The sequence below is a fragment of the Clavelina lepadiformis genome, chromosome 7 (assembly GCF_947623445.1).
Source record: "Clavelina lepadiformis chromosome 7, kaClaLepa1.1, whole genome shotgun sequence".
Taxonomy (NCBI): domain Eukaryota; kingdom Metazoa; phylum Chordata; class Ascidiacea; order Aplousobranchia; family Clavelinidae; genus Clavelina; species Clavelina lepadiformis.
The window spans coordinates 19,694,813-19,709,582 of record NC_135246.1 but is presented as its reverse complement, the minus strand read 5'-3'; the positions used below and the strand labels follow the sequence as shown (position 1 = coordinate 19,709,582).

The 14,770-nt window shown below is 38.3% G+C and overlaps 2 protein-coding genes and 1 long non-coding RNA gene across 3 annotated transcripts; 2 read left to right on the top strand and 1 right to left on the bottom strand.

The window, feature by feature from the left end:
- Positions 1 to 2,185: 2,185 nt before the first annotated feature.
- On the top strand, positions 2,186 to 2,974 carry LOC143465779 (uncharacterized). Its single transcript, XR_013118647.1, has 2 exons — positions 2,186 to 2,315; positions 2,748 to 2,974. It is a non-coding gene; the product is annotated as an uncharacterized LOC143465779 (long non-coding RNA).
- Positions 2,975 to 4,393: 1,419 nt separating this feature from the next.
- On the top strand, positions 4,394 to 8,860 carry LOC143466123 (fatty acyl-CoA reductase 1-like). Its single transcript, XM_076964738.1, has 13 exons — positions 4,394 to 4,473; positions 4,781 to 4,975; positions 5,207 to 5,382; positions 5,974 to 6,068; positions 6,201 to 6,339; positions 6,481 to 6,604; positions 6,868 to 7,102; positions 7,261 to 7,371; positions 7,453 to 7,531; positions 7,675 to 7,764; positions 7,911 to 8,040; positions 8,129 to 8,250; positions 8,321 to 8,860. Exons 1-13 carry the CDS (start codon positions 4,456 to 4,458, stop codon positions 8,457 to 8,459), a joined length of 1,653 nt encoding a protein of 550 aa, XP_076820853.1. The 5' UTR covers positions 4,394 to 4,455; the 3' UTR covers positions 8,460 to 8,860.
- A 1,212-nt stretch (positions 8,861 to 10,072) lies between these two features.
- Positions 10,073 to 14,658, bottom strand: LOC143464621 (fatty acyl-CoA reductase 1-like). The gene is made up of 13 exons (XM_076962507.1): positions 14,496 to 14,658; positions 14,013 to 14,207; positions 13,606 to 13,781; positions 13,010 to 13,104; positions 12,739 to 12,877; positions 12,474 to 12,597; positions 11,903 to 12,137; positions 11,634 to 11,744; positions 11,474 to 11,552; positions 11,241 to 11,330; positions 10,965 to 11,094; positions 10,755 to 10,876; positions 10,073 to 10,684 (listed from the first exon to the last, which is right to left on the bottom strand). The coding sequence occupies exons 1-13, from the start codon at positions 14,511 to 14,513 to the stop codon at positions 10,546 to 10,548; spliced, it is 1,653 nt and encodes a 550-aa protein (XP_076818622.1). The 5' UTR covers positions 14,514 to 14,658; the 3' UTR covers positions 10,073 to 10,545.
- Positions 14,659 to 14,770: the final 112 nt, after the last annotated feature.

Below are 14,770 nucleotides of genomic sequence, written 5' to 3'. Positions count from 1 at the left end.
CTGCCAGGCTCAAAGACATAACTGATCTCAATTTAGTATTGAATGAAGTTACCCAGAAACTTTATTAGATAATTTTATCACATAATATGACATTCTGAGTGGTAGTGCTTAATCAAACTATCATTTTGCATAATCAAATTCGTGTTGCTTGTTTCCAATCCTTAGCTTTGTGTGTTCGGGTTTACGTATACTCGGAGGCCGAGTGGTTAGAGCGGAGCTCGACTTGTGTTGGAAATCCAATAACGCTACCGTCGCATCTATGTTGCCTGTTGAGTGGTCCTGACGAACAGTTCCAAATTTGGACAATGCGATAAAAAAAAGAATACACAGCAAATAAAAAACTGTGTGTCTATCTACCGAAAATTTCACAAAGACAAGTTTTGTAACCGGGGCTCGAGCAATATAGAATCATCCATCATACTCTCACTTAACCCACCACTTCACTAAAAGTGAAGCGATTACTCAATCCACACATCCGCCAGAGGAAGCACTCGATGTCGTGGTAGCCAAGCTCACAGTCGTAAAGTTGTGGGTCGGTTTCGCCCTGGTCCAATTTGGCGTATGCTGCTTAGAGAAGATGAGAAGTGACAAATTAATTATGGTCGAAACTACCAAATATATAAAGCTTACAACCACCTGAGCACGCCATTTCCTCACGCAGGCGAGACCCTGTAGGTGCGCCATCTTCTTGCAAAGTTGGAAAACTTACGTCTGGTGTTGATTGCAAAAGACAACCAAAAAAGCGAAAATCGATTCGCGATTGGAGACGATGCGAAGTCTGTTGACGTCGATTTTCTGGAAGAAAGTTCCGGTTAAGTTTTTGTTGCTATATTTTGATAGATTTTTTTGCTTTGCGTCGTTTGATTCGTACCTTTTCGGAAAAATATCGTGAAAAGTCGCAATAAATTCCCCACGATCCACAGCTTACAAGTTTTGAAATGTATTTTATCTCTTTTTATAAAATGTAATATGATTGCTATAATTCCTACTTTTTTCCAGAGGCAAAAGACTGTACCCTCGTCACCGTCAGACCACGAATCCCGATCTACAACGTCACAACTGGAAATGGGAATCCCTTTTACAATTACAAACTTGGTACATTTGCTCGCAAAATACTTACAAAAATATCGTCGATATGTCATAAAAAATATCCACTTATACCATGCCTATATATCTTTAATCAAAACCTTGAAAGATGTGATTGCCAAAGTAAATTATTATGAAGTTTTCAAAAGTATTATTGCAATGTGGTATGTCCCGTAAAACTGTTAAGAGCCTCATATACCTCATTTAATGAGCATTTGATCGTTGCCGCTGTTGAATTTTTGATGATGCTTTTTTGTTTTCTTGCCTTGTGCACACAGTAAATATGAGATATGAATATAATCTTGCTATGATTTTGATATAATTTGTAATTTCATAATTTATCCTTTCTACCCAGTCAAGCTCTGTCAACGCTGGTACCACCACTATCCATTGGACCCGTTGCGTCTTCCTGAAGTCACCGTCACCAGCAACAAGTAACCGACCTGTTTAAAAGAGCAATGAAAGTAGTTGTTAACTTTCATCCACACACAGCGGCTATTTAAATAACTTGAAAAGCGATTTCTTTAAGTGCCACGCGGTAACTTAAAAACTAACTTACAGTTGATGTCATAGTTGCTTTGCTTGTGTTGTTTGAACGTGGCCACAGAACAATTTTTAAAACATAAATTTTAATCTCAAAATATTACAGATTTCTTCATAAAGCATCCCTCGTGTTACGTCAGACCATACCAGCTTATCTTAATGACGTCACGATAACGCTTCGACGTCATCAAGGAATTAAGTAAGTTTGCCACGAGGATTTTTGGAAAAAGTTTTCCAGTAAAACGTTTTTTGACTTTTCTTCCAGAATGTTGGATTTGAACGAGAAGTTGATCGCGGGGATGGAGGTCATGGAGTTCTTCTTCACAAACCAGTTCCGGTGGGGGGGAGACAACGCGCGAAACCTCTTAAAATCGATCTCCCCAGTTGACCAGAAGGTTGATTGTTACGTTGGTTTGATTTCACTTAAACGCAACATTCATTTTTTGCCGTTTTAACCGGCGGCCCCAGACAATCCCAAACTTGATGCGATCTAGTTCAGTCTTGAACCAATGAAAAGCGTGCGGGAACTATTTTGTCATTATGACGTCAACGTTTTAGGTTTTGAACTTTGTCCCAAGATCTTTCGCTTGGGAAGAACACATCAAACATTACGTCATGGGAACCCGGAAGTACCTGGTTAAAGAAAGCATGGACGACTATCCAAGAGCGAGAAAGTCCGTGGAAAGGTATCACGTGGCGTGGAAATAATTTCGATTTATTTGTGACCAGTGTCGTGTCAAAATTGTTCCGGGCATTGTGACTTATAGAGTTGCTGCATGACTCAGCATAAATTTTCTGCTCATAACTTTGAAGATCGTCGTCAGGTCCAGGGAAAACTTGCAAGGCTACAAATTTGACTTACAAATAAGAAAACAAAACTTACAAGCTTACAGGAAAAATGACATTTTTAATCGGTAAACTTTTGTTGAGTCATACGACATTGTTATGTCACAAGCCCGGTGCAAGTCTGACATGACGTGGGACTTGTGTGTACTTACTGTATAAAGAAACCGACAGTTGTAATAGGATGTGCACAATGCGCATCCGCGTCAGTAGTACTTAGGTGAAATACTCGCGGACAATTACACCAAGGCTAATCGTCCATTGCTTTTTCAAAGGCTGAGAATTCTTAATCGTTGTGTGGACTCGGTCACCGCCGTATTTTTGCTTGGACTTTTCACCGCAAGTGGAGCTACAGGTTACGCTGTCGACGCGATTTCGTACATTTCCGGATATGCCACCGGGTTATTGTAACTATTTTTCACATAATTTCTGGTGTTTGTGTATAATTCCATCTCATAATGGCGTTTATTGACCTTTGCAAAAAGCATGATGATAGTTTTAACCAATGCCGTAAAACACTGCGTCATACTCGTTTGCAGAAGTTCTGTGAAACGGATCAAATGCGGCTTAATCCCGATCGCTCTTGTTTGTTGAGCATTTCGGGGAAACGGGGCTCGATTTCCCGGCTACTGAAGCCTTATTACCGGCAGATTCCAATAAACATGACTCGATGAAGCACTTGTAAACAACAAGCTAAAAGGCTTAGGACGAAAGCTGAATACCTCGTGAGCCGTATGTGGCTCGTATGACGGCAAACATTTACAAGAAGCGTTGGTTTGAGTTCGCTCTATTTAACCATGTAGCTGTGAACGATAAACTTTTAATATCTTGACTATAGTATTAAATTTTTTTCTCTTACTGTTACAACTGTATGATGCCTTTGTAGTTAATTTAACATTAACAGAACCGAATTTTGTATGAAGTTTTACTTTTTGCTAACGCGAATGCTTCAATAGAAGGGAAAATATCCATATAGAGTCTTATATAGTATAAAATATATAGTCTTTATATAGTAAAAACATTTTGTAACTTTTCTCAAACCCTTGGTCGACATCCAAATCTCAGTCGCTTGAATTACGAATCTCAGTCGCGTATGTTTTACTCGTAATGATCTGTAACTGTTTTAATATTTTGATGGATTTATGGTTATTACATGTAAGGGTCGGCCATTGTGTATAATCGTTTTGCAAACAATCAATTATGGTTGGCGAAAAAATGGCGAAATCTGTGAAGCTGACCAGAAAAAAGGTCAATCGCTATAGGCCGCGCTTCCAGTAATTCGGTGCCGCGACCGACTTCTCGTTACAGGAATGCAGAGAAGTGCAAAGAGAACGGCCAATGATAGCTGCACTGCACCTGCAAACCTGATTGGTCAATCAAAGGTCACATGATGGTTGACAAGTTTCTGATTTAAGTTTTGGCTTAAAAGCAGTTTGTTTGCTTTTGATTGGACGAAAAACGCCCGATTGTTACGTAAAAATTTGCATCGTCTCGCAAATTATGAAAAACTGTTGGTATAAACGTGCATTGTACTTTTGGAGTCACGTGACGTTTTTATGGGAGTTTGTCAAGAATTTCCGATCAAGCCAGAGCAGATCTTTTTTTTCACAAACCACTTAATGAGTCATAAACACGACCAGGGCTGATATAAAGCGGCAGCAACAGCAGGTCGGGGCATTAGAAGTTGCCAAGGCTGCGGATACTTGCAGCTATATTGGTGAAGAGTTTATTAATAAAGTTCTGACAAAAATATTAATTAAAAAACATCATTGTATGTTTAGAAGTGAAATTCTTTCAAAAGTATGTTCTTGACAATGTTAAGTTTCAGTTTGTCTTTTCAGGGCGATGAATATGAAATATAATCTGTTTAAAATGTTTTTAAGTTTCATTTCAAATAACTATAAATTGCATTTTTTTATCAAAGGTGTAAGTTAAATTCAGTATCTGATTCATTTGACTGATCCAAATCTGAAGCAAGACGATATGAAGACAGAGCAAAGGGTAACTAACTAGTCTAAAAAAACAAAATTTTGATAAATATTTGTTGATCCTATACTCTTAGAGCAAATATATTAACGCGATGCAGTTGAATTGAGTTGTATTGTGAAATGTATTTACTGCCGCAATAATTGTCATTTGCTTTATACCTATAAACTTTATAAGTTATCAAGCAAAGTAGGTTATAAACATTTAAACGTCGTATCTGTTTTTGCAAAATTGTATGATTATTAACATTGCGACGCGTTATTTTCTACTATTGCTTACATTCTACTTCACCTAAATACGTTACATCTTCTACCCCATGAAGGCCAACTACCCTCTTATGGAGAAATACTTTGCCCGAAAAACGATCGCTATGACCGGAGGAACCGGATTCCTCGGGCAGGGCTTGATCGAAAAGCTCCTCCGATGCTGCCCGGATGTGAAGAAGATCATCCTCCTCATTCGGAGCAAGAGGAACTCAAATCCGGAAGAGAGACTTGAGGCGCTGACGAAGTCCTCGGTGGGATTTTATCTTTAAGATTTTTAAAGTTTTCTTGAGAAAATGTTTTGTGAATATTAGATCGATCAAAATTTGACCTTGTGACGTCTCTAGAGACTTTTATTTACTCGGCCTCGTTGAGAAAAAAGTTGATTTTCTTTCTAAATTTTGTAGAACAATGTTTAATAAGTACAACATAGTAATAATTGGAATAGAAATATGCAAGAAATGCAATTAAATTTGCTACTACAGGCATTCGACACACTTCGGGAAATAAATCCGAAATTTGCCGAAAAACTCTCGTTTGTTTCCTGCAACCTTGAAGCAGATGAGCTCGGTCTTGCTCAGAAAGATCAGGAAGTGTTGCAGGATGAAGTGGACATCTTCGTGCATGGAGCGGCTACTTTGAAATTTAACGAACATCTGAGGTATTTTTATTTTGGATTTCCGTTGCATAAGATTTTTCAAAAGCTGAGTTTTATCATTGATCTTGTTCCAGTATTACAAGACTAGCAAAAAACACTTCGACTTAAATTGCGGTTGGTACATTTTTTCGTCCAAAGTATCTGTATAAACAGCGTCGATTACTGGAAATTCACTAAAAGCCCTCGGCAATTAGCAAACACAAATAGAGACGCGAGTAAAAGAGCGACCACGCCTAATCGGTCGCAAACAACCGCAGAGTGACCTTTGTCCACATAGTTCTATACGTCATCCTGCGGCGATCCTTATACCAAATGGGCATATTAATTTTGCGGGATGACATTATGGTTATAAGCACGTATGTGTGACCGCAGCACCTTATAAAAAGTACTAAAATTTTCAACTACTGGTACTTTATTTAAGCAAATTATTTGATAATAGATTTAAATACGATGAAGACGGCGCACGTAAAACAGTAAAGTTGACTCAAATATGAGACATCACTGACATCACTCACTTAGTTCATCTTTGAGCCATGTTTACGCTTTATTATGCCACCTAGCGTGCATCGATTGAACAATTGTTTTCGCTTTCAGATTGTCTTTTGAAATCAATACAAAATGTGTTCGGAAAGTTCTACAACTTTGCAAAAAGATGACTCACCTACAGAGTGTCGTCCATATTTCAACCGGTAAGAAGGCATGATGGTTGAATATTCAGTATAACTTATGTTCTTCATTACGTTCTGGTAAGCATTTTTTGGAACGGATTCTAAGGCTATCGATGGGAATCGAACCCGAAATCTATGAATCTTTTGAAACAGCTTACGCCTACTGCAACCAAGAAGAGACCGACGAAAAATTTTACGACTGCGGGGTTGACTACAACGACCTCGAGAGCTCCCTCCGGTGGATGAGTGATGACGTGGTAACCAAAGTGACGCCGGATTTGATTGGAAAGAGGTATACCTACGTCACAAATACCCAACATGTTTCAACTATACGGCAAAGAGATTAGACGATTTAGTAATTGATCATTATCTCATAATCAGCATACTTTGATCTATGACTGACTGGTAGGTAATTTCCCTTTTTCTCAAACAGACCCAACACGTACACGCTCACCAAGGCGTTGGCCGAAGATTTGATCCGTAGAGAAAGCGGAAGTCTTCCAATCTGCATCTGCAGACCGAGCATGATTATTCCGGCCATACAGGAGCCCAGCCCGGTATGGATGGTTTAATTTTTATTCTCAACACGTCATAACAAAACGTCACCATAACGTCATAAAACCTCTAAAAGACGTCATACAAATTTTTGTTAATCGTTAGTTTATACAACTTGGCGCTAACAAGTTAAACTTAAGTTCGTTTTTTTAAGTTTTTTTTTTCGCCTCGTACATAATGATTATGAACTCATGCTATGATGATGTTATCAGCCGCATGGTGGCTGAACAAACCGTCTTTATCACATGACTCTGTGTTTTTCCAGGGATGGTGCAATAACGTGTACGGGCCCACCGCGTTCGTCGTCGCTTACCAGAAGGGTTTCATGAAAGCAGTGATGGCTGACCTTGACATTATTTGTGACCTCATACCTCTTGATTATGTCGTCAATGGCGTATTGGCTGCGGCAATGAAGACCGGGACTGACTTCATGGATGAGAGGAAAGAGCGAAAGTTCTCCACTGGAAGTGAGAGCGATTCTGATTTCTTCACGGATGGCGGTGAGGACCAATTCTAGTATCAGTTTTACGTCATAATTCTTTGTGTTTCTTGCTTTTTAAACTTCTATAAACACAAATTTGTTTTGATATCTGGTTTACATCAAGTATCGCATGAGTGGCTCCAGAAATGATTTTATAAAACTTGAATTTATTTGCAGTGGATTCTGAAAAAGATTTTGCACCATGCCCGCTAGATGACGCCAAACGCACAATTCCCATTTATACGTTTAATACCGCGACGCAAAATCCGTTGGTTCTTCACCAAATCCGTAAGTATTGTTCATCTAATAAAGGGTTATAAAAAACAAATTTGCAGAAGTAACTTATTTATTATATAACTTGCTTTGTAGAAGTCGGACTTGATCATTGGCTGAAAGAATTTCCGTCAAAGCCTATCAGGCTGCCAAGCATGTCATACCACGAGAATGAGTGAGTAGATTTGACGGTTTAATGCTGACAAAAAAGCACCATCTGCGCATACCATTGAGACGGCACTTACTCGCAGAAAACTAACGACTTATTTGTTGTATGAATACTCTGTAACGAATCTTATTTTTGGAATTTGATTTCAGGCTATCTTACAAAATGAAAGTCCTGCTTCATCAAACAATTCCTTTCCATGTGATGGACGCAATAAGCGGAATAATGAACAAAAAACAAAGGTAGCACAATCTGAATATTTTCTTATTTTGCTTTTTGTTTTGGCCTATATAACGACAGTTTCCTTGCAGTCATGGAATCTTGAATGAACAAGTGATAATTATTTTTCAAATATATGAAAAAAACTAATGTAAGATTTCTATGTTAGGATGGTGACGCTGAACAAGAAGCTGCAAGCCGGTATGGAGGTCATGAGATTTTTCTTCACAACTTCGTTCAGATTCGGCAACGAGAACGCCTTAAACTTGTTGAATTGCTTGCACCCAGATGACAAAGTTGTGAGTGGCTCTTAACCGTTTTTCGACGAAAGTATGGCATGTGCCAGACGCCATTAACAACAACGCTAATATCGTTGAAAAACTTTAGACTTACAACTACGACGCGCGACAGTTTGATTGGTTCAATTACATGAAGTGCTACGTGATCGGCACACAGAAGTATATTTTGAAAGAAGACAACCACAGCGAGCACAAGAAAGTGATAAAAAGGTAACAATCACGTGAAAACAAGTGAAAAATTTGTTTTCCTTATTGATCATTTTTCTTATTTCGTTGTCAGACTGAAAGCTTTGAACACTTTCCTCAACACAAGCGCAGTGGTCGGCACGCTAGGGTTGGCGACATCTACCGGATTGACGAGCACCTTATTTGACATGGCTACTTACGTATGGGAAACGGTGGGTGCAGTGCTCGTGTAAATGACCTTGCACTGTTTCTACGTCGACCAAGATGGTTGCTGTGTTGCTAGCGCTTGTTTATTTATTTACCTGTTCATTTTCTTTATTCAGCTTAATTAAAACCGTATAAACGGGTTTGGTGTATCACATGACATATGGCGCAACCTAGGCTGTGAATCATTTATTTTAATGATGTTCCTGTAACTTTATTTCTATTGTTGTGTGTTTTGTTAAATAATGCGTCCTTACATAGATTATCACGCCTGTCTTCGTTCATTACCGCGCAAATAATTTGCTTGCTGTACATGTTGTGTTCTTTTTGCGATTGTGTTTCTTTGCAACTTTTTTTTTGTGTTTGATGTACAATGTACAGTTTATATCATTCAGTTACGTGCAGTTTGTTCCTGCTGCTCTTGTCCAGTATAAAAATATCGACTTAATAAACGTTAATGTTTGTGTAAAGTGTGAAGTGGGTAACCACTTAGATTTATAAAATAAATCGAAATCTATCAGCTCGAGGCCGTAGCCAGGGTTAGAGTTTTACGGAGACGAGTTGCCTCAATGAAGCTACGACCTTGCACTTAACAGATGTTGTTTTAGCAGATGCTTTGTTTTTGCTTTGTTTTAGCAGACTTAGCAGATGCTTTGCTTTTAGCGTTTCGGAGAAAAATACTCGGGTTCGCGACCACCGAGGGCTCGTTCCCGGCAAGTTCCAATAAATATTTCACTGTATGTTCAAATACCTTCGATTAACTTCACGCACAGCAGGTGTGTTGGTGAACGGCAAAAAGTTGTTTACTTATTTGCTTCAATGCTTTAGTTGTAGCTTGGAGCTCACGGCGAGTCTACAAAGTACTTTTGCTCATATCAAACCCGAGTGTTCAAACCGCAGAAAAAGATGCCAGCATGCAAGCTTTGCTTTTCAATTCCAGTAAATTGACGCGAGTAGTCTTTACGAGAACGGCGCATTTCCTTCGCTATTTCGCTGGATTTGAGCTGCTGAATCGACTGAATGAAAGGAGACTCAAAAGATAAGTTGATTGCAATAATTTTAAAATAAATTTTAATAAAGTAGAAGATCTATGAGAAAATTATACGGCGATAATTTTAATTCTACTTTTTAAATTTTCAAGTTCATAATAAAATTGCAAAGATTTCTAACATTTAATTATTATCGTAGTTCATGGTTTTTATTCTTTTCCAAAACCTTCCGCTTACGGAAAATATTTTGCTCGAAAAACATTTGCAAGTCCTATCCTAGGAAAGTTTTTTTTATCCAAGGCTCCATAAATTTATTAAACATTGTTTCTGATAAATCGGTAGTTAACGTGTTTACCGACTATTTTCTATGAATTGCAACTTTTACCGGAAATTTGCCGACGCTATTTGTCGGAAACAAATAAAAATGTTTGTATACGTGCGCGTTACAACATTACAACGCGCATTAAACCAACGTTTAACTCGATGGCGACATCTATACGCGAACTTTGAACTCACAGTTTACAATTGCGCGTGTGTTGATCGTGGTGCCTTTGACAACACGGCATGATGCGATTTGCATCTATTTTGGAATCTAGCGTTACGTTTAAAATCTATGAGCTTACTGCCTGGTTATAAACAATTACGGCCTCGAGCTGATCGATCACGATTTATTTTATAAATCTAAGTGGTTACCCACTTCACACTTTATACAAACATCAACGTTTTTTAAGTCGATATTTTTATACCGGACAAGGGTAGCAGGAACAAACTGAACGTAACTGACTGTTATAAACTGCACATTGTACATGAAACACAAAATAGGTTGCAAAGAAAGACAACATGTACAGCAAGCAAATTATTTGCGCGGTAATGAACGAAGACAGGCGTGATAATCTATGTAAGGACGCATTATTTAACAAAACACACAACAATAGAAATAAAGTTACAGGAACATCATTAAAATAAATGATTCACAGCCTAGGTTGCGCCATATGTCATGTGATACACCAAACCCGTTTATACGGTTTTAATTAAGCTGAATAAAGAAAATGAACAGGTAAATAAATAAACAAGCGCTAGCAACACAGCAACCATCTTGGTCGACGTAGAAACAGTGCAAGGTCATTTACACGAGCACTGCACCCACCGTTTCCCATACGTAAGTAGCCATGTCAAATAAGGTGCTCGTCAATCCGGTAGATGTCGCCAACCCTAGCGTGCCGACCACTGCGCTTGTGTTGAGGAAAGTGTTCAAAGCTTTCAGTCTGACAACAAAATAAGAAAAATGATCAATAAGGAAAACAAATTTTTCACTTGTTTTCACGTGATTGTTACCTTTTTATCACTTTCTTGTGCTCGCTGTGGTTGTCTTCTTTCAAAATATACTTCTGTGTGCCGACCACGTAGCACTTCATGTAGTTGAACCAATCAAACTGTCGCGCGTCGTAGTTGTAAGTCTAAAGTTTTTCAACGATATTAGCGTTGTTGTTAATGGCGTCTGGCACATGCCATACTTTCGTCGAAAAACGGTTAAGAGCCACTCACAACTTTGTCATCTGGGTCCAAACAATTCAACAAGTTCAAGGCGTTCTCGTTGCCGAATCTGAACGAAGTTGTGAAGAAAAATCTCATGACCTCCATACCGGCTTGCAGCTTCTTGTTTATCGTCACCATCCTAACATAGAAATCTTACATTAGTTTTTTTCATATATTTGAAAAATAATTATAACTTGTTCATTCAAGACTCCATGACTGCAAGGAAACTGTCGTTATATAGGCCAAAACAAAAAGCAAAATAAGAAAATATTCAGATTGTGCTACCTTTGTTTTTTGTTCATTATTCCGCTTATTGCGTCCATCACATGGAAAGGAATTGTTTGATGAAGCAGGACTTTCATTTTGTAAGATAGCCTGCAATCAAATTCCAAAAATAAGATTCGTTACAGAGTATTCATACAACAAATAAGTCGTTAGTTTTCTGCGAGTAAGTGCCGTCTCAATGGTATGCGCAGATGGTGCTTTTTTGTCAGCATTAAACCGTCAAATCTACTCACTCATTCTCGTGGTATGACATGCTTGGCAGCCTGATAGGCTTTGACGGAAATTCTTTCAGCCAATGATCAAGTCCGACTTCTACAAAGCAAGTTATATAATAAATAAGTTACTTCTGCAAATTTGTTTTTTATAACCCTTTATTAGATGAACAATACTTACGGATTTGGTGAAGAACCAACGGATTTTGCGTCGCGGTATTAAACGTATAAATGGGAATTGTGCGTTTGGCGTCATCTAGCGGGCATGGTGCAAAATCTTTTTCAGAATCCACTGCAAATAAATTCAAGTTTTATAAAATCATTTCTGGAGCCACTCATGCGATACTTGATGTAAACCAGATATCAAAACAAATTTGTGTTTATAGAAGTTTAAAAAGCAAGAAACACAAAGAATTATGACGTAAAACTGATACTAGAATTGGTCCTCACCGCCATCCGTGAAGAAATCAGAATCGCTCTCACTTCCAGTCGAGGACTTTCGCTCTTTCCTTCCATCTATGAAGTCAGTCCCGGTCTTCATTGCCGCCGCCAATACGCCATTGACGACATAATCAAGAGGTATGAGGTCACAAATAATGTCAAGGTCAGCCATCATTGCTTTCATGAAACCCTTTTGGTAGGCGACGACGAAGGCGGTGGGCCCGTACACGTTATTGCACCATCCCTGGAAAAATACAGAGTCATGTGATAAAGACGGTTTGATCAGCCACCATGCGGCTGATAATACCATCATAGCATGAGTTCATAATCATTATATAAGAGGCCATGCACATAATTTATCAAGCCACATAGCTAAGTGTAACACAGCACAGTTATCCGCGCTCAAACAAACAGAAACTGACACAAAACGAACTTAAGTATAACTTATTAGCGCCAAGGTATATAATCTTGGCGACTACAACGACTCAGCACAAGTTTTTTCACGATTTTTAGACGTTTTATGACGTTGTTGTGACGTTTTGTTATGACGTGTTGAGAATAAAAATCAGACCATCCATACCGGGCTGGGCTCCTGTATGGACGGAATAATCATGCTCGGTCTGCAGATGCAGATTGGCAGACTTCCGCTTTCTCTACGGATCAAATCTTCGGCCAACGCCTTGGTGAGCGTGTACGTGTTGGGTCTGTGTGAGAAAAAGGGAAATTACCTGCCAGCCAGTTATAGATCAAAGTATTCTGATTATGAGATAATAATCAATTACTAATTCGTCTAATCTCTTTGCCGTATAGTTGAAACATGTTGGGTATTTGTGACGTAGGTATACCTCTTTCCAATCAAATCCGGCGTCACTTTGGTTACCACGTCATCACTCATCCACCGGAGGGAGCTCTCGAGGTCGTTGTAGTCAACGTCGCAGTCGTAAAATTTTTCGTCGGTCTCTTCTTGGTTGCAGTAGGCGTAAGCTGTTTCAAAAGATTCATAGATTACGGGTTCGATTCCCATCGATAGCCTTAGAATTCACTCCAAAAAATGTATACGAGACTGTAATGAAGAATTTAAGTTTCACTGAATATTAAACCATCATGCCTTCTTACCGGTTGAAATATGGACGACACTCTGTAGGTGAGTCATCTTTTTGCAAAGTTGGAGAACTTTCCGAACGCATTTTGTGTTGATTTCAAAAGACAATCTGAAAACGAAAACAACTGTTCAATCGTTGCACGCTAGGTGGCATAATAAAGCGTAAACATGGCTCAAAGAAGAACTAAGCGAGTGATATCAGTGATGTCTCATGTTTGAGTCAACTTTACTGTTTTACGTGCGCAGTCTTCATCGTATTTAAATCTATTATTAAATAATTTGCTTAAACACACTACCGCTAGTTGAAAATTTTAGTACTTTTTATAAGGTGCTGCGGTCACACATACGTGCTTATAGCCATAATGTCATCGCGCGAAATCATTGTGCCCAATTGGTTCTAGGATCGCCGCAAGATGGCGTATAGAACTATCTGGGACAAAGGTCACTCTGCGGTTATCTACGCTGTTTATACAGATACTTTGGACGAAAAAATGTACCAACCGCAAATTAAGTCGAAGCGCTTTGCTAATCTTGTAATACTGGAACAAGATTGAAGATAAAACTCAGCTTTTGAAAAATCTTATGCAATGGAAATCCAAAATGAAAATACCTCAGATGTTCGTTAAATTTCAAAGTAGCCGCTCCATGCACGAAGATGTCCACTTCATCCTGCAGCATTTCCTGATCTTTCTGAGCAAGACCGAGCTCATCTGCTTCAAGGTTACAGGAAACAAACGAGAGTTTTTCGGCAAATTTCGGATTTATTTCCCGAAGTGTGTCGAATGCCTGTAGCAGCAAATTTAATTGCATTTCTTGCATATTTCTAATCCAATTATTATTATGTTGTACTTATTAAACATTGTTCTACAAAGTTAGAAAGAGAATCAACTTTTTTCTCAACGAGGCCAAGTAAATAAATGTCTCTAGACACGTCACAAGGTCAAATTTTGATCGATCTAATATTCACAACAAAATATTCTCAAGAATACTTTAAAAATCTTAGAGATAAAATCCCACCGAGGACTTCGTCAGCGCCTCAAGTCTCTCCTCCGGATTTGAGTTCCTCTTGCTCCGAATGAGGAGGATGATCTTCTTCACATCCGGGCAGCATCGGAGGAGCTTTTCGATCAAGCCATGTCCAAGGAATCCGGTTCCTCCGGTCAAAGCGACCGTTTTTCGGGCAAAATATTTCTCCATAAGAGGATAGTTGACCTTCATGGGATAGAAGATGTAACGTATTTAGGTTAAGTAGAATGTAAGCAATAGTAGAAAATAAAGTGTCGCAATGATAATAATCATACAATTTTGCAAAAATAATAAGACGTTGAAGTGTTTATAACCTACTTTGTTTAATAACCTATAAACCAGTGACAATTATTGCTGCAGTTAATACATTTCACAATACAACTGAATTCAGCTGCCACGCGTTAATATTGCTCTAAGAGTATGGATCAACAAATATTTATAAAAACTATGTCTATTTTTAGACTAGTTAGTTACCTTTTGTTCTGTCTTCATATCGCCTTGCTTCAGATTTGGATCAGTAAAATAAATCAAATGCTCAGTTTAACTTATACCTTTGGTAAAAAATGCAATTTATAATTATTTGAAGTGAAACTTAAAAACATTATACAAATTGTATTTCATATTCATCGCCTTGAAATTAAAAACTAATTCCTAATATTATCAAGTTCATACTTTTCAAAGAATTTCATTTCTAAACAAACAATGATGTTGTTTAATTAAACTTTTTTCAGAACTTAATTAACAAACCC

What these genes read in the sequence shown, in the direction of transcription:
- LOC143466123 (XM_076964738.1), top strand. An exon ending in TGATTTCTTCACGGATGGCG is followed by an intron (nt 7,103 to 7,260) that starts GTGAGGACCAAT and finishes ATTTATTTGCAG; the next exon opens with TGGATTCTGAAAAAGATTTT. An exon ending in ATGTCATACCACGAGAATGA is followed by an intron (nt 7,532 to 7,674) that starts GTGAGTAGATTT and finishes ATTTGATTTCAG; the next exon opens with GCTATCTTACAAAATGAAAG.
- LOC143464621 (XM_076962507.1), bottom strand. An exon ending in AGGCGCTGACGAAGTCCTCG is followed by an intron (nt 13,782 to 14,012) that starts GTGGGATTTTAT and finishes TTGCTGCTACAG; the next exon opens with GCATTCGACACACTTCGGGA. An exon ending in TGTCGTCCATATTTCAACCG is followed by an intron (nt 12,878 to 13,009) that starts GTAAGAAGGCAT and finishes CTTTTGAAACAG; the next exon opens with CTTACGCCTACTGCAACCAA.